General features: G+C 33.7%; 3 protein-coding genes across 7 annotated transcripts; all 3 read right to left on the bottom strand.

Moving 5' to 3' along the window:
- Window positions 1-814: 814 nt before the first annotated feature.
- Window positions 815-3,295, bottom strand: LOC125211237 (plasmodesmata-located protein 6-like). Its single transcript, XM_048110960.1, has 3 exons — window positions 2,508-3,295; window positions 1,228-1,350; window positions 815-1,117 (listed from the first exon to the last, which is right to left on the bottom strand). The coding sequence occupies exons 1-3, from the start codon at window positions 3,223-3,225 to the stop codon at window positions 1,104-1,106; spliced, it is 855 nt and encodes a 284-aa protein (XP_047966917.1). The 5' UTR covers window positions 3,226-3,295; the 3' UTR covers window positions 815-1,103.
- A 2,601-nt stretch (window positions 3,296-5,896) lies between these two features.
- Window positions 5,897-10,792, bottom strand: LOC125211240 (probable peroxygenase 4). 5 transcript variants are annotated; one of them, XM_048110964.1, is made up of 7 exons: window positions 10,714-10,792; window positions 10,423-10,521; window positions 10,241-10,326; window positions 7,198-7,292; window positions 6,476-6,601; window positions 6,255-6,398; window positions 5,897-6,136 (listed from the first exon to the last, which is right to left on the bottom strand). In XM_048110964.1, the coding sequence occupies exons 2-7, from the start codon at window positions 10,517-10,519 to the stop codon at window positions 6,118-6,120; spliced, it is 567 nt and encodes a 188-aa protein (XP_047966921.1). In that variant the 5' UTR covers window positions 10,520-10,521; window positions 10,714-10,792; the 3' UTR covers window positions 5,897-6,117. The 5 variants fall into 5 exon arrangements, with proteins under 5 accessions (XP_047966921.1, XP_047966923.1, XP_047966919.1 ...); XM_048110966.1 differs by having other exon boundaries at window positions 5,897-6,133; window positions 10,612-10,739; XM_048110962.1 differs by having other exon boundaries at window positions 10,612-10,739.
- Window positions 10,793-14,748: 3,956 nt separating this feature from the next.
- On the bottom strand, window positions 14,749-21,278 carry LOC125210330. Its single transcript, XM_048109888.1, has 12 exons — window positions 20,844-21,278; window positions 20,424-20,541; window positions 19,986-20,329; window positions 19,759-19,890; window positions 19,557-19,655; window positions 19,044-19,476; window positions 17,870-17,889; window positions 17,349-17,461; window positions 15,683-15,822; window positions 15,389-15,514; window positions 15,195-15,321; window positions 14,749-14,918 (listed from the first exon to the last, which is right to left on the bottom strand). Exons 1-12 carry the CDS (start codon window positions 21,236-21,238, stop codon window positions 14,863-14,865), a joined length of 2,103 nt encoding a protein of 700 aa, XP_047965845.1. The 5' UTR covers window positions 21,239-21,278; the 3' UTR covers window positions 14,749-14,862.
- Between the last annotated feature and the right edge of the window lie 571 nt (window positions 21,279-21,849).

Below are 21,849 nucleotides of genomic sequence, written 5' to 3' on the forward strand. Positions count from 1 at the left end.
TTTGAATATTTGTAAGATACAACTTCTCCATATTTGAGAGTTCACCTTCTTCATCTTTTGAAGACTTATCAAATTCCTTCGGGTTGCATTCAATCTTTTGTCGGGCTAAGGTTGATTGTAAAGGTATGCTTGCTAGTTGTTGTGTTGCTAGTTTTCGGAGCTATTAGATGTTTGTATGTGAAAGTGCCTTTGGGATTTCTTTCTTGTTCTTCACCTAAATCATAACACTAATTCATTCTCTATTCTTTTATCCATTTTTCTTGTTCCATTTCTTGGTTTATCTTGTTTATTTGTTAGGTTTATTTACAAGAAGAAGTTCGGGGCAAGTTCATGAGTCTTCAATATATAAAATTCCCGTTACGGAGGAATTTCACTTATTAGGAATACTAATCACTCGAATAATTATATATATGGGGCATAAGAGAAAACATTATAATAAAAAATATTTTCCGCCTAAACACCGTGTTTAGACGTTGCAAATATAGCAGTAATATATATGCATCTTAAGGCGAAGGTTGTAATGAGTCGTGAATTTGATTTAAAAATTATAAAAAGTAGTTTTGAAAGAAATCAAGTATGATTATTTGAACATTCACAACTATATTTTTCTCCTATATTGGTTTTCAATATTTTGTTTGTGTTTATTTATTTGTAGTTTTATTTTTGTGACTTCTTAAATAATTAGCTGTTAGTATGATTAAGTGCTCATTGTCAATGCTCGTAGATCAGTACTCGTTGAGTGCAAATAAGGCTAAAGGATTTAAATAGGTGAAGGTTCCTCATCGAAATTATTGGAACACAATTAGAAATGAAATGGAAGAACTGAAGGTGCACCACGACAAAAAATACATTATATTCGGTAACAATTTAATCAATTGGCTAGCCTAAGGTTTTAAAATGATCTTGATCGTCGTTGCAGAATCAACCCTTTTTTACAAAAGTGTAACGAATATTATTCATGAAAACTACGACAAGATAAAGGCATGGACCAAATGGAAATTTGAATTTTCCTTCACTTTTTTCGTTGTTCACTTAAGCCAAAGAAAAGAGATAAACCACAAAAAAAAAAAAGAATTTCACCACACGATTGCTACGTGATTTGCTTATTTACCGCCACCTGCAATTATATTGAAGAAATGTTAATTACTATAGATTTTTTAATTCATCATTCACAAATGCAACTATTAACTCGTAATTAATTTAAGGGGGAGATTTAGGATGAGTTACCTTTGTGATCCAAAGCTTTACTCAAGAAAGAGAGAAAGACCACGAGTATTGCTACACCAGCTACAAGTCCAATGAAAATGGCTAGTGTTTTATTCAGCTCATCATCATCATCATCATCATTTTCTGTACAATAATATATAATAAATTGTTGCTCTCCCATGAAAAAATAATTAATCAAAACTAAACTAGAATGTGGCAATGGAACCTTGTAGCTCGTGAGGTAGTAATCTCATAATTAATAAATCATGATTTTTAGTTTTAGCAATGCTTCATATCAACACAATGCTAACTACCTGTATAAAGACAGTACGTACACAAAACATAAAAAATGGAAATATAAAACCACCGGTTCGGAATTATTTTCAAATATTTGTATTTTCGGAATATTTATTAAAATAAAATAAAGCATAAATTGTTTTTTATATGGCGGTTTAAACGCATATGAAATTGCCTAGGAATTAAGTTAGTAATATTCACTAGCAAAAAAAGTTATACTCCTAACCTACAAAAAATTGGACTAGCAATTAGTGCACTTCCCCGTTCCTTTGTATTTATGTATGCACACCGTGGATTCTATACAACTAAATTTTAAGATAATACAGTATTGTATATATTCCTCATTAAAAGGTTTAAAGTTAAACCTTTTTTGGGTGGTTTGGATTATGCATTGTGTGGGTTAGATTCTTGAAGTAAAAGGAATTGCCGGCCTCATTGAAAATAATTCCCCACCCTAAAACAGAAAAAGGAAGAAACTGAACCTTTGCTTCAACTTTTTCCTTTTCCTAGTTATTCAATTATGTGAAGCTCACGGCATGATCATATATCAGAGTGTATATTTCAGCTTTTTCAGCAAAATATATTGGCCTAGTATATATAAGGGAAAAAAAGCCAAAGACTGCTATCTTTCTTCTAAGACACACGATTTCATTTCGATCCACAAAAACTCATCATTTCCATTATTTTCCGCTCTAGGGGTAATCCCACTTGCACCAAAAAATTAATTTACCCTTTCACTATGATTTAGACACATCATATTGTCATTTTTATGACTGTTAGCGTTAATAATAATTAAGAAGCGGCCCACTCTCTAAAATCACACCGCACCCACTATTTCATAACGTATTTATAATTCAATCTTATGTACTTGAAATTTGAAAATATATTAAATATCGATATTTATTTTCACATCGCAATTTTTTCTCCGTCGCCTGAATAATTTAACGGCGGAGTTAACCAAATAAAGTGATATAGGTAAAAAAAAGGCGGGTGAAGTTAGTTACCGGGTTTGGAGGTGTAACCACGCTCCGAGTAGCGCGCGTAGCACTTGGCGAAGAACATATCTCCCCACGCAGCCGAGCCGCACTGCGTCCTGAGTCGCTCGACCGCATCCGACAAGCAATCCTGGCACTCCCCCACGCTCAGATCCTGCACGCACTGCGCCACGCCCTGCACCCTCCCGGCCTCACTCACCCTAAAAAACTGCCCCCCGGCGCCCAGATACGACAAAACCGAGTCGCGCCGCGCCAGCTCGCCCGAGTCGAGCGGGCCGCACCTGTCCGCCGCCACCGTCTTGTCCTCCGCCCCGACGAACGAGTCGTTGTCGAAGCGGACGAAGCAGCCCTCGAGCTGCAGCGCCCCTCCCGTGGCGCCCGCGCACGTGGCCCCCAGGCGGGCCACCGCCCCCGAGACGCACTGGCGGCAGTCGCCCGAGGCGAGGTCGCCGCGGCACTGGTAGAGGCCGTAGGCGACGTCGCCCTGGGCCGAGCCCGGGAGGGCGATTTTGAAGTTGTTGTAATTAGCAGAGGCGGCGGCGCTGACGATGGAGGTCAGGATTGCGTTGAGGTTGGACTGGTAGGGGCTGCCCGGGGTGTATTTGAGCTGGGAGCAGCCTACGTATATGAATGAATCCAGTGATGCGCTATAACAGGTTTTTGATAATTGGGTGAGGATTATGGTAACCAATATGAAGAGAGGGGGAGAGGGAGACTGCATGTTCATGTGTTGATTGTGATGTGTGAATTCTGATCAATTGCAATATATATTGAATTTTGAGTGTGTGTAGTGTGATGAATATAAATAGGTATAGCGGAAGTTTCTCCCTCAATTTTATCTTTTTGCTATTGTTTGATTAATTGCTAATATTTTTTTGGTTGTATGTAAATTAACATCTTATAATGGTGGAATAATCTGAATTTGTAGAAAAGGCATAATGGTATATGTGAGTTGCAAAAAAGGTGATTCCAATGGGGACAATTTTAGACCACGATATATGTAAAAATGTACTCCATGTAACATATTGTGGTTGATAATCTGTGTATGGTCTACAGCTATATCAGAAGCTAGATCAGTCACATACTTTTTTAAGAATAATTAGTGCTTTATCTTATGACATGAATGTGAAAGTTTTAGAAATGTAGAAAATCGTAGAAAAGGGACAAATTGCAATATAGGGAGAGGCTGAATATTTATGAGTAAGCACAGCATTTTCAACTAAGTAATAATTATATAATTATGGCTACATATAGCAGAAAATGACATGTAATGAAATATGGATAATAATTAGGATTAGGTGATCCGTCCCATGACTGTATAAAGTATAAACACTAGGGATAAGGAGGAACATATAACTCAAGAGTAAATTGCAGTCAAACTCTACTTAGTATATAGTTCGATCGCCATTAATGATTTAATCGTGCAATTAAATTAATCCAGATTTGAAGTCACCAGCACAAAAGAAAACTTGAAATTGAAAGAGACAATGCGATCGATTTTGCAATTGATCACGAACTTGCTATGATAGGTTTCATATATACTTGCACAACCTTTTCACTAACTTTTTCAGACCATTGATTCATCAAATTAAAAGAATTTGCAGTAGATCCCAGCCATTGTGATTAACATATGCAGTAATGGATACGCATATAGCTTCTATCCCAGATTAATGTTGTCAGTTGAATCGTTGACAATGATTGATGTGGAAAATGTTAAATAGAGTGTCATGTCACTTTTACGACTTTGTAATCATCACGTGTAATAAAATTATTAAGAAAATTGAATTAATATTGTATGAAATGATACTCTATACGTATAAATATAATTTTTTTAAAAAGTTCAAGTTAGTTTTAATGTCACATAAATTATACTTCTATAATCTAGTATAATAATTTATGATTATAAACTGATTATGTAATACTAATAATTTATGAAATTAAACTGATTATGTAAAATGATGAAAGGCCAGTTCCAATTGAATGAATTACGAAAGACTACTCCAGCAATCTTATTTATGACATTTGATTTTATGCGATGTTGTTTAATTAGCTATATATATATATGTTAATGTTGAGAGAAAATAAAATAGAGATAAATATTTCATTTTTAGAAATGCATAGTTTTAAGTGAGATATAAAAAAAACAAAAATGTGTCAAGTGGGAGGGAAAGAATGGTAGTAAAATATATTGCAGAAAAGTATAAAATAAGACAAAAAAGGAAGAAAAATTAGGGATTAATTTGAGGAGCAGCTGTCTTTGGGCCAAGTTTGTATTCTATATAGTGGGTCAAGATTTTGGAAAATGCCTAATTTCTTATAGTCTTATCAATATCTCAATAAATTCAAATGTCGAGACGTGATTTCTTTATTCTTACACGACAAACGCATACAATTTTTGCAGCTCAAAGACACAAATTTATTATCTACATAGGTGCTAAAATATTCTATTAAAATGGTTTGTTAAAAAATACTAACACACACTCATACATTCACTGCACAATTATAATGGAGAAAGGGAAAATAAGCTACTGGGCCGCAACCTCATCCTCACCCTTTCGAAAGTAGAAAGGAGAGTTGATGCTGCTAAATATATATTCCTTTCAACTTTGCATATTTAAAAGTTCAAGAAAAATAAAAGTAGGGATAAAAAGATCGCAATCTTAATTACTTTATTGTTTGGCAGTATTTGGCTAGAATTATTCCTATTGAAATAAATTCACCTATCAAAAAAAGAACAATAATCAAAAGAAACTAGTTTTGATTTTTGAGTTGAACTTCAGATAGCTAGGAAATTATTAGCAATACTATAAACTATATTCATCTTAAGAAATCAATTTCCATGCATCATATTACTAATTATTAAAGAAATTCATCCCTGCAAAAATTTGTTATGAAATCACGAAAAACAACATTCTGTTGGAGAAAACACAAGGAAGCGAGAGTATTTTTATTTTAATATGTAACCAAATATGTGTACGAAAGAATATACTCTGTCTGTCCCAATTATATAGGTTTGCTTCTATTTTTAAAGTCTCAAATGTATAGATTTATTTCCATATCATACCACTATTTAATTCTTTTATTAATTCTTTAGCATTGATAGATAATCAACCCAAAAGATAAGTAATTTTATAGAAAAAGGTCCAGTGATGGGATATCTATAGTTGGGTCCAACCCAGTCTCCCCTATCTCTATGTATTCCTTTTTTAATCTTTATTGAAAGTACATATATATTGCAGGGTGGTGAAATTTCAGTTTCTATATGATCTAACTAAGGATTTTCCAAAGCATGCAATTTGGCCGAAGCACAATCAGATGCAGACTATTATATTATATTCTATTTATCGTACTCCCTCATTTCCCACTGTAGTTGAGTGTTTCGTTCGAATTCATACACAAACACAATATAACAAATTTTACATTCTTCACAAAATACAACTTACAAACACAAAGTATACCTTTTCAAAACAACACAAAAAAAACAAATAACAGATGCATCAGTTGGTGTTATATCAACATGGTGAAGAAGACATCAATGTTGAAACCCGAGGGTGAGATGAGATGAGAGGGGTGGCGGCGTAAGTTATCAACGCTGATGGTCTTATAAATCTTTTGTTCATCAAACATGGATTGTGCTGCTGAAAAAGAAAAAAATGTACTTGTATAACTAAAACACCTGTTGATTTACTGAATGAAATACCAAATAAAGAGAAGATTACAGTTTTAAGCTACTCATCCATGGAAATGAATATTTACTTTTTCTTCTTAGATGCTTTCTCATCAGCCATTTTCTGGAAGAGGGATCCATCATAAGCAGCTCTTATTGTGTCTTTGTGCAGCATCCCGTGTTCGTCCTTGCAAAGGTAATGCAGTATCTTCCACTCTGTGTAACCAGCCAACCTGTACACACAAACCCATTGTTATATTGCACATTACTCCATTGCTTGAAAAATGAGAAAAGATTTGAAAAAATGTACCATCCACCATAGTCCTTTGGCTCCCTATTGGATTTCATGAACTTTTGCAACTCGTCTGCAGTCAAGGCTTGTTGTTGTGTAAGGGCATGCTTTGCAAATATCTCCTCAAACTTTTCAGAAACAAACCTTCCAAGTGAAATCAAGAATAGAAGCATAAGACACCCATATTTTTCTGTTTTCCATACAGATACATGTTTGATTGCTATAGTGCAACACATGAAAAAGTTGAGGGTTTGAATACTTTATTGAGTACTAAAAAATTACTACTAAATTATCATTGGAGATCAAAATACATAAAGATATGGAGTATAAAAAATGAGATTTCTCACTTTATAGTAGTAATGATAAGGAAATCATATCCCAAGTGAAACTCAATATATACTAAGATCAAGAAAGTATTGCATGTGACTAGTCATTGCATGCAAAGGAATCATGGTCATCAAGCACTATAAATTTCTTTTGTTGGTCTCCTCAATTAGTCATAAGCTTATAATAAAATATATTCCACTTGCATTATCAAACAATCATTTGATCTTTACAAAATTATACTACTACTTCTTTGCTAAAGGCAGTAAATCTTGATTAGAAAAAAAAAATTCCTGTAATGATTGTTAAAACATCCAAGCTAGAATTTAGAATAATATCCCATGTGAAGACTTGTGAAATCATTAAAGTGTCTTGACATATAGTATTCATGTAAAGAATAAGCAAGAGAAGTGTACCTTCCTTCTTTGTCATAGACACCAGAATCACTAGTATGCTTTGCCAGTTTGATGTTTTTCACCTCAATTGGAAAATGAAAAGAGAAGGGTTGCCCCTGCATCCAATAAACCAACACAAAACCATAATTTCATTTTCCATTCGTGGCTTCTAGATTATTCACTACGGAAAGAAAGTGACTAGTAAAACCCTCACAATATATCTATCCTTGCACCTTGAAGATCACAAATAGTAATACTAAAAGGTCCATTCATGACAAAGTTGAGATGACAGTTTTTTTAGCAACGTATGATAAAATCGAACCTGTGAACAAACTGGATTTTATCTTTCGCAATCACATGCAGTTTAAATCGTCACAAAAGTGACAATTCAAGTAACTCTCGTATAATGAATATAACAAGTCATGATAAATGGAAGTTATGGTTATCAACTTATCATTGCTACAAATAAGTAGAGATGACTAATGCAATCACACATGTCTTAAATTTAAACTATTTAAAAAATGGTTCTACACCTAAACTGTGTTAAAAAAATGTTCTTCCTAACTTCTTTAATAGCTTCAAGTAATACATTTTTTGTTATGGACATACGCACCCACGCTATATCTTGTTGTTTTCTGTGATATTCTGATACAGATATTTTATAGTATATACTATATACTATTATATTTATTAGTATTCTATGATATTCTGATACAGATATTTTATACTTAAAAGTATTATATTTGCAATTTTATGCATGAAATGGGCTGACAATCAGAATCATGGAGTATGATTTATTTCACTGTTTTGTTAGGATTTGATTTGATTTTGAGTGGATGGGGATATTTTCCCAGATTTTTATAGTGCATAAATATTTGTCTGGTGTTCGATAATAAATTTAGCAAGAAGAACAAAATCATTTTTCTAATTGTCGCTATCTCTCAAACTATGGGTCCCTTCTCAGTATCTCTCTCATTTTTCTCTACAATTATGTCTCATTTCTTCTCTACAATTCTTGAATATCTCCTAGCCAACTACAAACGCATGCCTAAGATATAAATTACTACTTACTAGGAGTACTTAATAGATTTAGGAAAATGTATTATTCATAATTGATATAATTTACAACGCCTCAAAAAAATTACTACTATCATTTACTATGATGGATAAGAAAATAATTTGATTCGACAAACTTAATTGATATTGGTTGAAAAGGCTAGGATTGAAGAAATCCTTAAAATGATAATAAAAATACTCAATCGTATGTATTGTCAATCATAAGAGTATACATCTCCATATAGCATAACTAAAAACATATTCAGATCAAAAATAAAAGGATGAGAGAGGGGCCAAGAAATATCAGCCTCGTATCATTACTAATTGGCATGCGATTCTACTTTTGGCCTTCGCTTTAAACTTGAAGGTGGTGTGTCGTTTCTATTTGTGTTGGAAGGTAAAAGTGGAATTTACTATGATTACTATATTTAATGATGGGTGTAATGTACCAGACTATTAGTTCTAACTTCTACCAAAAAAAACTAATTTTATGTTCTCCTTTCACTTACGTATTTGCAAATTGGGGAAGTCTTTTAAGTGATTCATACTACTGTATTGTTTAAATATTTATGACAAATGGTAGGAAAGATCACATATTTGGTTGAGTTCTTATTAACACCACGTCTTTTAAAAATGACCGATCATATAATAATGTTAACATTCTTATTAATTCTCATAATCACAAATTTAGGAAAAATTATATATGATGTAACAGTCAGAAAATACTATATGAACACAATAACATTTAAATGTAGCATTCGTGTGATGGAGCCCTACAAATCACTATGTAATTCTTTCGAGCAAATGTTTAGAAAATTAACTAAATTTAGTTAATTTCTAGTCAATTCCGACGATAATCGATTATATAATAATGCTGACATTATTTTTAAATGTCACATAATCTCAAAGCTGAGGGAAATTATATATGACACGACAGTCAGAAAAATACTATACAGACAAAATGTCCAACTATTTAAACGATGCCACATCTTTAACACATGCCATGGGACAACATTTAAAGTAATTATATACTGTAATTGATTATTCCCTCCGTCCTGATTAAGAGTCACACTTTTCCATTTTGGTTTATTCCCAATTAAGAGTCACACTACATTTTTACCATAAATGATAAGTAGGTCTCACATTCCACCAACTCACTTCACTTACATTTTATTATAAAACCAATATAAAAAAGTGGGTCTCACATTCCACTAACTTTTTCAACATCTTTTCTTTATATTTCTTAAAACCCGTGTCCGGTCAGAGTGTGACTCTTAATCAGGGACGGAGGGAGTATTTTATAAAGTCTCAATATTAACAAAATTTCCAATTCATTCCATTATTGAAATGATTACTCCTCGCCCGTCACATGCTAAAAATGGAAGTTAATACTATCAATTTATTACTCACATTTAATTCAATATTTTATCTTTATCTCTTCTATTATTCTTATTTTCTTTTTCTCTTTTTACTTGACTTATTTTATTTTTTATCTTTTATATTTTATTAATTTCGTACTCTTCTGTGTATAAAAAATTAAGTACGAGAAAGGGGAGAACAAGTAAAAGAGTTGATGAAAAAGTGGTAAAGTACGTAAGGAAATTTCTACGTATATTTGACTATTTTTCGTGGTTGAAAAGAGTATTAAAATTCGTTCAATGAGATTTTTATGGTGGACGAGTATTAAATAAGATTATTTCACCAAACCATGTGTATCACACATGTTAGATAGGTGTGGTTTCAAAACTAGACCGGGTAGACAGTGTACTCGGAATAAAACCAAATTTTTTCTGACAAATATTGACCCCAAACATCTATGAAATTGAAAAAATTGAGTGTGTGTTAGGCATTTAGGGTCCTGCATTTTAGGAAGAATGAAAATCCCAATTTGAAAATCGGTAAAAAAATCTTGGTAGAAAGTAGAAACGGTCCAATCGGCAACAAATCTACCGTCGATTTAATATTAAAGCCTCTACAAAAACACCGAAATATCAGTAAGAGATTTTACCGGTCTCGTTTTCCGGCTGAGGCCGACGTTTATGAAGAAGGCGGCGACGGAGGACAACGCTATCCCCGCTCCAATTGCTCGAAATCCTGAACAAATCAACAACTCATCCCCATCAACACACCACTAATTTCACCGTAAAACTCACAGATAGAGAGAATTAAGAGAGAGAGAGAGAGAGAAACCTTCAAAAGTTTCGGAGGGGTAAATAACGCCGTCGTTATTTCGATCGAAGAACATTACATGTTTCTGTAGAGCGCTAATCTGATTGTGATCTTCCATTCCTGTATAGCATGCAGATGCCGTCTCCAATTAGTGAATTTATGGAAAAAAAATAAAATGGGATTGGGAAAGGAGAAGGAATAACTTGTTGCCTTTTGTTACTTGTTGAAACAGAGTTAGAATCAAAAAAATGTTGCTTTTACAACGGAGATATACAAATTAAAGGAGAAGGAATCACTGCGGTTGGTTCATACACAAATGGGGGTTGCTTTGCGGTATTTATAGAAACGGAATGATAGAGAGAGGGATTTCTGGAGATAGGGCGCTGGCTGAGTATGTGAAAATCTTTAGTCGTTTTTGGCAAAGACAAATAAATCAAAATGCCTATTCATTCCAAATTCATTTATTCTACATTTGTATAATATTTTTTGTGAAAAAACATTCATTTATACATTAAAAGAAAATACTCGATTTCTAAGAGGACTTTTTTTAATTTAATCACATCTCTCAATATACACCAAATCTTTAAAATTTCAAATATTATGGGAATATTACAAGCTTTTATTTGCCTTAATTATTTATTAATTTTGATTTGGCACGTTTACTGAAATTTGCTATACTTTTTTCTGAAAAAAAATATTATTAGAGATAAAGTACAACAACGATTAAAAGTTAAAACAATGGGTGGTTACATCATCTCGTTGGTCACGCAAATCGTGTTCTTTTTCTTTATCCCTACGTTATACGTAATAAAATTGTTTTTGTTATGAATTAATGTACAATTATCTTTATTCTTAGCATATAAATGAACAAATATAGGCCAACTTCGACCAGCAAATGCAGTTTATTCCGTTAATATATAGCTGAAATAAGTACAAATTTATTTGGTAAAATAATCAGACGCAATATCCAAATTGAAGCCAACCAAATTTCATAATTAAAACGATTTATTTTAATAAATAAATAGTAAGATCCGTACGGTTGGGCGAATTAATTTTGGTAGACAAATATTCTTTTATTCATAGTTTGACCAACATCTTGGTAGAGTGGTACCAAGTTGCAAATCTTAACGATGCCATGGGAAGAATAATGTTTGCGACTCGGAGACTAATGAATCCACATAAATAAATACTATATAATATTTCGAATGTAGCCAGAGAAATAGATTAATAGTCAAATTAAACGTGGGCCCTTACATTAAAATTAATTAATTGCTTGCCTAATAATTGTGGCATGATAAAAATGATATTGTTGCGGGGAAGGAATCACGCACAAACAAGCTACGCTTTGTCAGAATTATTTTACTGCTTTGGTTTTCTAGTAGTATTACCTTTAAAAGTGAAAAAAATACTAGTATTTTAGTAGCAATATTATTTTAAAATATCAATAGAGTAATTCTAAATATAAATGTAAATTTGCTTACTGTGGAAACATGAGAAATTATATTATTCCTTCGGTCTGTTATTTATTTTTGGATGTATAGCTTTGGTTTTTATATGATTCCATTTTAGTTTTAGGTAAAAATGAAGAAGAGAGATGTATTGCATCACAGTTTGATGCTCTGTTGCGTCAAGTCACCATTTACCACTCTTTAATCCCTTCCCCTATTTCTTTTTTGGAAAATAATCACAACCCTCTAATCTCTGAATTACATGGCAGGAGATTTCATGTGTTTTCCACAATCGTCGAGTCGAATTCACTCAATGTTACTTGGCTATTAATTAACCGTTTGAATTATATTTCAAGCACCATATGGAAAAGTTGGTATTGTAATACTGTATTGTATTGTCTCCTAATATATGTATCCATTTTGGAGAGAAAAAAATCTTGAATAATTTTTAGCTACAATGAAATGTGCCATGTGATCTTCTTCCCAAAAGCTCAGCCCCCATCTCCCAACCACTCAGGGTACATATTACTCCTTCAGTCCCTCTGTTCCATAAAAATATAGATAATTGGGATGACACGAAAATTAAGGCTCAATTAATAAAGTAAGATAGAGATAGAAAAATAGGTAATTATAGCAGTATTAATGGAAAATGAGACTCACTGTATTAGAGGAAGAACGTTACCAAAAATAAAAGGGGATATTTTTATGGGACATCCTTCAATAGAAAATGTTATTATTTTTATGGTACGGGAGGAGTAATAAAATATTGATTTAATCACATAGATGGTTTCTAGTTTATGAACTTTCAATTTTAAACTTTACACATTTTAGCTATGGAATTTTTGTGTTCAATATTTTTTAATAAACTTTAGTTCCGAAAACACTAAAACAATAAAAAAAGTGATTACACGTCCATAAACTAGAATAATTATTTTATACAGATGCCAAAAAGTAAAAAGGATAGCATCGTGGACAACAGCGCATAGATAAACTCGGCCAATCAAAGCATCAGTTGTCCGAATAAATTGGATATCCACTCAGACTTTGGCTTTAGCATCACCTAATATATTATACTACTAACGACTCCATATACGTACTACTACGTTCCTCTCATATTTAATTCACCTCTTTCTTTAGCGGCAAATTAAAAGTTATTACCAGCTTTAGACATGATAAATATTTATATTTGTTAGTAGGGTATATAAAAAAGGAACTATTATTCCCTACGTCTTTCACGGATTAATACTAATGTTCACTTAACTTGAGTCATTTCCTTTTTTTAGCTTGCATAGAAAGAAAAAAAATATATACTCTAATACGAGTCTACCGATCGAGTTAATTATCTCCGCAATGAAAATCTTATTTCGTGACTACAAAAGTTGTCCCTCGAATAAATCTAATACATTATCAAACATTTTCAACATATGGAGTATATTACTACAAGTCTTATAGATTTTAGTACTATGTTATCATTGTATGGGCAATCAATTTCGATTCCAGTTAAGTGTCTCGTTAACTAAATATTAAATGAAATCCATTCTTAACTTAAGACTTAAGAAATAACCATTTGTATTTGAGTATTCTTTTCTTAAGGTCGTGATTATCTGTAAAGCCATGACCTACTTGTATAAGCATAATTTCGGAATATTGCACATTATTAATTTTTGTCTTTTATCTTTTTCGGTTGTTACTATTTGATAATCAATAGATAATTGCTTAACGAATTGGTGTTGGTGTGTGCTGCAATCTGCATTACTTTTCCACGTAAAGCATGCCTAGGGGTTCCTAGAATGAGTTCACATTAAGGGCCACACGCGGGTCAGACTCGGGTCAGGCCGGGCCGGTTCAAGTTCTTTTTCTTAATGAATGTAAAAATTAATCATTTTTTATCACAGAGTTGTCAATCCATACCTTGGTATTTTGAACTAATATATAGTTATAGCTTGTTTTAAACTTTAAGTGTTAGGAATTGATACATATACACGCATCAAAGATGTAAATTCTCTTGTGCATATTTTTCTTGTATTCGGATATAGTTTATTATATAAGTATAATATTTGTAATTATTTTTGTTTGGTGTTATCCACTTTATTACCTAATACAGTAATATACAACACTTAGATGGTGTTCGGTTTTCAAGATAAAATAATACCAAGATATAATCTAGGATTGAGTTATGGGATTATTTTAGTCATAGGGTTTAGTTATGACTAATTATCTCATGATTATCTATCTAGAATTGAGTTATGGGGTTGATTCTCATGAACCAAACACACTAAAAATTTAATCCCGGATCAATCTTGCAAACTGAACACCCCTAGTATAATTTATAGGACTTTAAAGTTAATCAAAGTATTTCATGTCGGTTCAAAATAAAATAACTAATTAATTTAATTAATTCAGAATCGGACAGTTACGAAAAATTAATTAAACTCTTAATCTCATTAAAATTATTAAAGCCTGAATTGATGTTTTAGCTAATTAGTTTCAACTATTTCCATCAATTCCCTGAAGATCAACTCTTTAATTTTAAGATCCCAAAAAAACATGAGTGTGTTCAGAAAATAGCATTCCAGTTCAAATAGCAATTGAACTTATTGTGGACACGACAGATTGGATTTTGAGTATGAAATTAAACCCAAAAATCAAATGATAGTAAGACTACAATTCAACTTTAATCATTCATCATGGACTTGTTGGTCTCGACAACATTTAATTCATATAAACCCAATTCGTAACGAAACTATGCGTTACACATATAGGCCCACGAAACGTCATTAATCATTTTTTCTTCAACCAGCAAAAGTTTTCATTGAAATGGAATAACAGCCAAATATTACAGCAAAAACGAATTTTACCCTATTTGTCCACGTGTAAAAGCTAAAATGTGCACAATGTATACAATAACACAAATTATTGGATGGATAATGGAAGTGAGTATGTTATACATATTCCACAAACTACATGACATTTTACAGTTTTTTATGTATAATAATGATAATAATTGGTTAAATTAGAGAATGCAGCATCTGATGACTATCCCTTTTTCCAACCTAGCATCCTCGTTCCCTGTTAACAAGAAATCTATGAATTTTACATAGAACACGAGAAAGTAAAAGGTAATAGAAAACCAAACATGAATTAGAGGTTCTTGTTTCATATCAATAACAAAATTCAAATAAAATTAACAGCCAGTTCCATAACATTTCTATGCTAAAGGCATCTCGTAATCCGCAGTTCAGAGCAATGAAGGAAAACAAGCAATACGCTAGACGGCTAGAGTGATGAAATGTGATTCATAAATTTCTAGTTCATCTGCAAAGAAGCAAATTAGAAGAGACTAACCATCAGGAGGCTGAGACAGTTTACGATTTTGGGGAGACATCATTTCTTTTTTGAGCTGTATCAAGATATCCTCCATTGTGCACTCTCTTTTCCAGTTAGAAAGCATAGGGAAGCGATTGGGTTCGACCTGGAAATTGTTCATTAAAGCACATCTGGTATAGCGCATAACAAGCCTCTTTAAGATGAGTACTTACCACACCAGTTTCTAGGTTTACACAGCTCATATTTATCCGTGTCTGGAACCTCACATTTGGCGGATTATCTGGATAGTCTTTCCCACAGAACAGTTTTAACTGGTATATGCGGCCTTCGTGTACAGTCTGTTCATACAGTTACAGAGGTAACAAGCAAATTTTACCAATAATTTTTTTCAAGCTTTCGAGTCAATGAATAGCTGGGTAAGTGCATGATCAAGGAAAATGGAATTTATAGTACACAACTTTCGTGAGAGTTAAATGAGAAAAATAAAAATGTAAAGGGGAACTAACATTAGGAGGACCGATGATGGTTCCTGTCCATGACTGCATGTATACATCATCGGCATCATCCATCCCATAACTTACAGTTCCATCTCCTATTCCTTTCTCTCCTCTCTCGAGCTCTTCCAATAACCTGAAGCTCCTTGGTACTGAAAAGGGAGCATTATTGTCATGATGTCATCATAGATCAATATGGTTACAACATACAAAGATGAAGCATGGAAACTGCGGATGCATGAGTATTGAGTAACATGAGTTACATCACTGAAATGATCTAAGAAATTGATATATGAAACACAAAATTCATAACAACATCCAGGCCAAAGCTTAAGTTACAACTAAATAATTTAGGGTGGAAGCCCCAGTCTACGATTATCACGTAGATAGATATATCATCTTTTGGGATGATCATTAATAGGAGTTTTAAAAAATTAAATTGACTACCATTAGATTAGAGCTGGGTGGAGCACCAGTAGTTAGTTAGGTGTGGAGTCAAAGTCTTATCTCGTAAATAGAAGAGGATGGTCCAGTAAGATATGTGCAAGAAGATATTTAAGAAGGATGACAATTGTTTGGGGCACACTCAAAAAATTAGTTGAGCAGCTATTAGTAATTTTATCATTATTGTTTATTAGTAGAACAGCATAACATCCAGAGTTACAATTGTGCGTCTGACAACAAAGTGAAATATCAACATGGCACTATGCCAGTATATGACATTCTCAAAACTCTTAGAGAAAGATTAATCACTAAAGTGATAATATTGTATGAACTATGACAAAAACAGACAGCATACTACAGGAGCAGAAACAAAGATGGAACCTTTAGCATGACAGTAAAATCCAGTTTTATACACACCTGAGACCTGACAGACAAATAAACCTAATCTCTTGTATGTAGCCAAGTAAGAAGTATTAATGTTAGCTTCAAATATCACTACTCGTGAGCTATTAATTGAAATGCCCTTCGTTAACAATGTTTGAAACCTGATGCTACATAGTATCAATATTTGAATAACCTTTTAGATGAATTTCTTTCACATGTCATTTCAAATTTTCACTAAAAATGTATTCTCAACCGTTCCAGATTTCTTACCAGTACAAAGTATTAATGTTTGTACAAAGGAGGTTGGAGAAACAAAGGACTAAATCGATTTAGGTGAATGGATGTCTGTAGAAGCCAGGTTTATGGTAGGTCAAGTGTCAACATAAGATGTCTCACACTGAAGATGAAGGAAAAGACAGATCAAAAGAAGCTGGCTGACCACAACCATAAATTTCCACCTAATTCATTCTTAATCTCTCACTTCAAAATATTCTTGGGCATGATTCTGACAGTTTGTATATCAAATTAAGGTCTGAACTAAGCAGTTGAATTACAGCCAAGGAAACAGCTGATCACAAGAAGTGATCTATCTCAAAAGATGATGAATAACAGCTAAACTACTAGTTCCATATAAATCACAAAAACCTAATAGTTCATTATTCACCAGCAGCAGCCACTAAATACAGACCCAACTTACTCATGCTAGCTAACATTTTCATGAAAAAGTTCATGGGTATTCAGCTACAGTAAGCCGTGCAGCATATAAACCTCTTAACTAGTCAGACTGAGACATGCACACGAACTAACGCCAACGTGCTGAATCAAGATACTGCATTTCACCCATTACAACCTAGGTTGGGTTCTGCATTATTAACTGGAGTATAGATAGGCTGCTTCAAGCCATAGCAGCAGCCATGCTCCAGTGACCTCATCGAGGAAAAGAAGCCATTCCCCTGCATCATACTTTCAATAAAATCTTAATAACCTTATTCTCAATCTACTTTCTCCAAAGAATTTTCTCCTTAGGTATCCAGTGCAACATTTATCCGCTTCCTTAAATTTCAATTGCCGCAAGCCAACCGAAGAAATTACTAAGCTTAGGTTCAAATTTTGCATAAAATATCAATATGTAACATACAGTAAACAGAACTTTGATAGCCGAAGATATTAAAGTAGAGTTCAGTTTGTAAGCAAATTCTACAGCAATTCACGTCAAAACAAACCAAAGAAGCTTAATCAATGGCCCTAGCTCCCCAAATTCGAAGTATGTAAGCATCTAGGAGACCCCAACAAAGAGGGATAAACACAAAATAAAAGAAATGAAAATCAGACTGATCTGAATGCGAAACTAATTAGGGTTTGGAAGCTCACCAACAACCTGCGAAGATCCTTCAGAACCCATATTTCAGTGCACTTGAGAATATGGGGCGAGAGAGGGAGAGGGAGAGAGATCAAAGAAGTGAAAAAGTCAGAGTTGATATGTTATGACATTTGAGGACAGGATGGCTTTTGCAATCTTTGAGGATAAATAGCAATAAAAGAATAAAAGCATCACCCAAAAGCAGAGGGCAAAATTGTATTTCTCCACCCTACTACCAAAAGGTGCTCAATTTTCTATAGCACTACTAATCTATATACACTACAACTATACAAATATACGTATCATGTCTATATGAATAGTTTTCATTATTCTTTCTCACCAGTATCATTATTTTGTTGTGGTTAAATGTGGATATTTTAGAATACAATTGGCATTATACTGATGCTCTTTAGCAAAAGAAAGCCTGGTAGTATTGTATTAATATCATAGAATAGAAGTGAAAGTTAGAAATGACTTTGTTAAAGTAACACAGAATTTTCCCATGTTGAGATGCTTTGAGGAAAACACTGATAAAACTTTTATTACTCATTTAACTTCCCACAAAAGATTATGTTGGGGCATATTATAAGATGATTATTGAATGTAAAACTTGGAAAAATATTGAATTTAGGTACGAGAGGTATAGTAGTAGAATTCTACAAAAATACTATCATTTTCGTAGAATCTATTGTAAAATACTAAAATCGCATCATTTATATACTTTGTTAACAATATTTAATAGTGTTACGCAACCATGCAGATTTTCAAATCGGCAAGGATATCGCTCGATATTAAATTGATCAAATGGAATAAGCAAGCTTTAACAAGTACTAGTGTCATTATAATGTGGAAATACCAATGTTTTAATAATTGGATAAACCGATGAAGCCGTCTGTGTCTGTTCATACTTAAACTGGTCAGACCGGTTTGACCACTGGTCAAGCCAGAAACAAAACATTTTGCAATATGAATATTGCACTTGATCATTTTAAAGTAAATGCAAAGTGGCGAACATAAACAAAATTTAAAACATTTCATTATCCGGAATGAACAGATTTTCTCCATTTGGAAACATAGTCACCAAGCTTGGATAAATTATCTGCAAATGTATCATGGAATTCACTTTCTAAGACCAAACAAAATCACAGACAATCTTACTTTGTGGTGATTTGATGTTCATGATCATGAGCCCAGACCCTTACCAAACCATTCAGCCATGTCGTCATCAACGCCTGATGCAGGATCTTCCCTTCTTCCTTGAAATACGTATGCTTTGTGTCTGCCCAAATCTTCCGTTTCACGAATCACAGCTCTGCTCTTAACTGCCATTTCCCTTTTCCATGTGTCATGCTTTTGCACGTCGCAGGACAAGTCGCTCTTACCTCCAGCAACTGGAAAGTCCTTGAAGCCAGGTGATTGATTTGAGCTTGACCCAATTTGATCTTCATTTTCACTCTCAACGAATTTGAAGGAATCGTCGCCCTTATACCTACTCGACCTCTCTTGCTCATGCCAAACCTGTGTCTGATTATTCTTGTTCACGGTTTGAGATGCAATCGGTCTCCTGTGGTCACATTTCAGACATACCATATTTCTTTTGAAGTTTATATAATTGCACCTACAAATATAGATCAATGTGAATCTCCAAAATTCGACAGAGCATGTCCTCAAAATTGAGTCACATATATAAGGCCTTACGAGTCACACTCCCACTCGCCAGGATTCAACTGCCGCTTTGGAGGATTCTCCTTGCACTGCAAACACCTCGTATTTCTAGCAAAGTTGAGAAAGTAGCACCTGCAGGAAAAAATAACCACTTAAAAAACAAAGAATAACAAGGAACACTAACAATTTGATCAAATCAGTAAAATAGAAGTAAACTAGTTTCAACTTATTATACTTGTCACATTTCCAGTCGCCTTTCTTCAAAGGAAGATCCCCCTGTTCTTCTGATAACTTTTTTAACCTTTCCTGGAATAGGCCATTACACCTCAAGCACTTGACATTTCGAGCAAAATTAACGAAATTGCATCTAGACAAAATATAAGAAAATTATCATCAATATTATAGAACTGTGAATGACTAACAGGGTATGCATATATGTTATAAGCTGGATATGCATCTTACTTGGGACAAATCCAATCACCTTGCTTTAGTGGAATATGAGTGTGACTCTGGTCTTGGTTGCCACCACTTTCTTGAGTAGATGGAGTCCGATTTTGAGTAGTTTCGTTTGGTGTTTCGCGGTCATGCTCATCAACCTTGACGTCTACCATTTCTTTTAACAATGTTCTGACAGATTCTTTAACATTTTTGTTTAACGATGGCTTATTTTCCACGGAACCAATCAGGGGATGAAGACCGTATGTCAACAAAAAGCGCATAACATCCACGGTTCTACCCCCTTCATCCTCACGTGCTGTCACATACGCTCTGTCACAATCACCTCTTAGAATACAAGAGCTGCAAACCTACTAAAACGGATCACATTATCTTAAAATATAGTAGTAGTACAACAAACACAACATGGTTTTCTTAATTAAAAGGCATACTCAATACACATACATTTCCTTCATTTATCCCTACATGTGCCCTTAGACGCTTTCCCGAGTTTGCAACTTTCCTATCCATGCTCGGACATCCAGACCCAGCAATTACCATAATGTCTTTTCGTGACAAGTATCTGCATATCAGAGTATAGATTCATATAAAACGGGAACTGCTGCAAGTATTTAGCAACAAGCAAATTGTTGCAACATTTTGAGCACTCGATACACACATAAGACAAGTACTGTATCTGATTTTACTCATTCCACAGCAACACAATCAATTCAACATTAACAAACATTGCTTATTTAAAACCTCAGTCCAAAACGAGAAACATTGACTATGCAAATGAAACCATTCAAACAGAAAATTAACAAATCATTTCTCAGTAAAGCATATAAGTTGGTTTAGAGAGAGAGAGAGCAATAGATATAGCACCGTATAAGTTGGTACTGATCGCGAGCAAAATTCAAGCAAGCAGTTCGTATCAAATTCGCCTCTTTACTGCCCAATTGTCCATTATTGGCGAAAGGGTTTCCAATTTCGTCAAAATACCCATTTTTCAACAGTTTCTCCATTAAGTCCATCCACTCGGGCCATGGATGTGAAATCTGGCTGCTTGGAAGAGCTGGTTGATGCGAAGACTCTTCTTCCACTTCCTCGGGAACAGGATAATTGCGCTGGATTTTCGAGGATTGACATTCCTGAGCTTCATTCAGGACAAATTGAACTGCAGGATTATAAGCTGACCGGTTTGGGGAAGAAGAGTAGCGACTCACAATTCTAGGGTTTAAGAATTGGGTCTTTACGGTTTTAATGCAGCTCTTTAGCATTGCATCAAATAGTATTCGCAATTCGCAATGTTTTGACTGTGAAATCACTGAAATGAGAAATTGAGTCTAGTTCCAAATAAAATTATGTAGTCTACTAGTTTGATTAATAAATTCCACTTTGCGTTTCCAGAATAAAACTAATACACGAATTCCAGTTGCCTCAAATCTGGCTATTTGTCTAGATGGGGTGATAAAATACAAACTCATGTATTGTATCAACGCAATAATGCTGTGCAAAATTTCAAGATTTTTATGTCAATATAATATCAACAGTTAACTTTGTGTTGACATTTTTTATTGCTATTATTTTATAATCTGATGATATATTCTAGCGATCCAAGTCATAATTTGGAGTTTGTACAATACTTAGAGTTTGTATTTGATTGCATTCCTCGTGTGGAGTATATCAAATAGACATTTTTCACTAAAAAAACATACTACTACAAAAATGCATTAAATTTCTAACATAATCCAGCCGATTATGAATCCTATTAGCTGCTATGTTCGGCACCTCGAGAGATTTTGATTCAATCAATTTAAATTATGCTCCCTACATCCCAAATAGTTAAATCATAGGAGTAATATATTTCGAATTGTCTCAAATTAGTTAA

The sequence above is a fragment of the Salvia hispanica genome, chromosome 3 (assembly GCF_023119035.1).
Source record: "Salvia hispanica cultivar TCC Black 2014 chromosome 3, UniMelb_Shisp_WGS_1.0, whole genome shotgun sequence".
Lineage (NCBI taxonomy): Eukaryota > Viridiplantae > Streptophyta > Magnoliopsida > Lamiales > Lamiaceae > Salvia > Salvia hispanica.

What these genes read in the sequence shown, in the direction of transcription:
- LOC125210330 (XM_048109888.1), bottom strand. Translation starts at nt 21,238, where the DNA reads ATGCTAAAGAGCTGCATTAAAACCGTAAAGACCCAATTCTTAAACCCT. An exon ending in GGCGACTGGAAATGTGACAA is followed by an intron (nt 19,656 to 19,758) that starts GTATAATAAGTT and finishes TTTTTCCTGCAG; the next exon opens with GTGCTACTTTCTCAACTTTG. An exon ending in GGCGAGTGGGAGTGTGACTC is followed by an intron (nt 19,477 to 19,556) that starts GTAAGGCCTTAT and finishes CTATATTTGTAG; the next exon opens with GTGCAATTATATAAACTTCA.
- LOC125211240 (XM_048110964.1), bottom strand. Translation starts at nt 10,519, where the DNA reads ATGGAAGATCACAATCAGATTAGCGCTCTACAGAAACATGTAATGTTC. An exon ending in TCAGCCGGAAAACGAGACCG is followed by an intron (nt 7,293 to 10,240) that starts GTAAAATCTCTT and finishes TATTGGATGCAG; the next exon opens with GGGCAACCCTTCTCTTTTCA. An exon ending in CCAAAGGACTATGGTGGATG is followed by an intron (nt 6,399 to 6,475) that starts GTACATTTTTTC and finishes TTGTGTGTACAG; the next exon opens with GTTGGCTGGTTACACAGAGT.
- LOC125211237 (XM_048110960.1), bottom strand. Translation starts at nt 3,225, where the DNA reads ATGAACATGCAGTCTCCCTCTCCCCCTCTCTTCATATTGGTTACCATA. An exon ending in TGGTTACACCTCCAAACCCG is followed by an intron (nt 1,351 to 2,507) that starts GTAACTAACTTC and finishes ATTATTGTACAG; the next exon opens with AAAATGATGATGATGATGAT.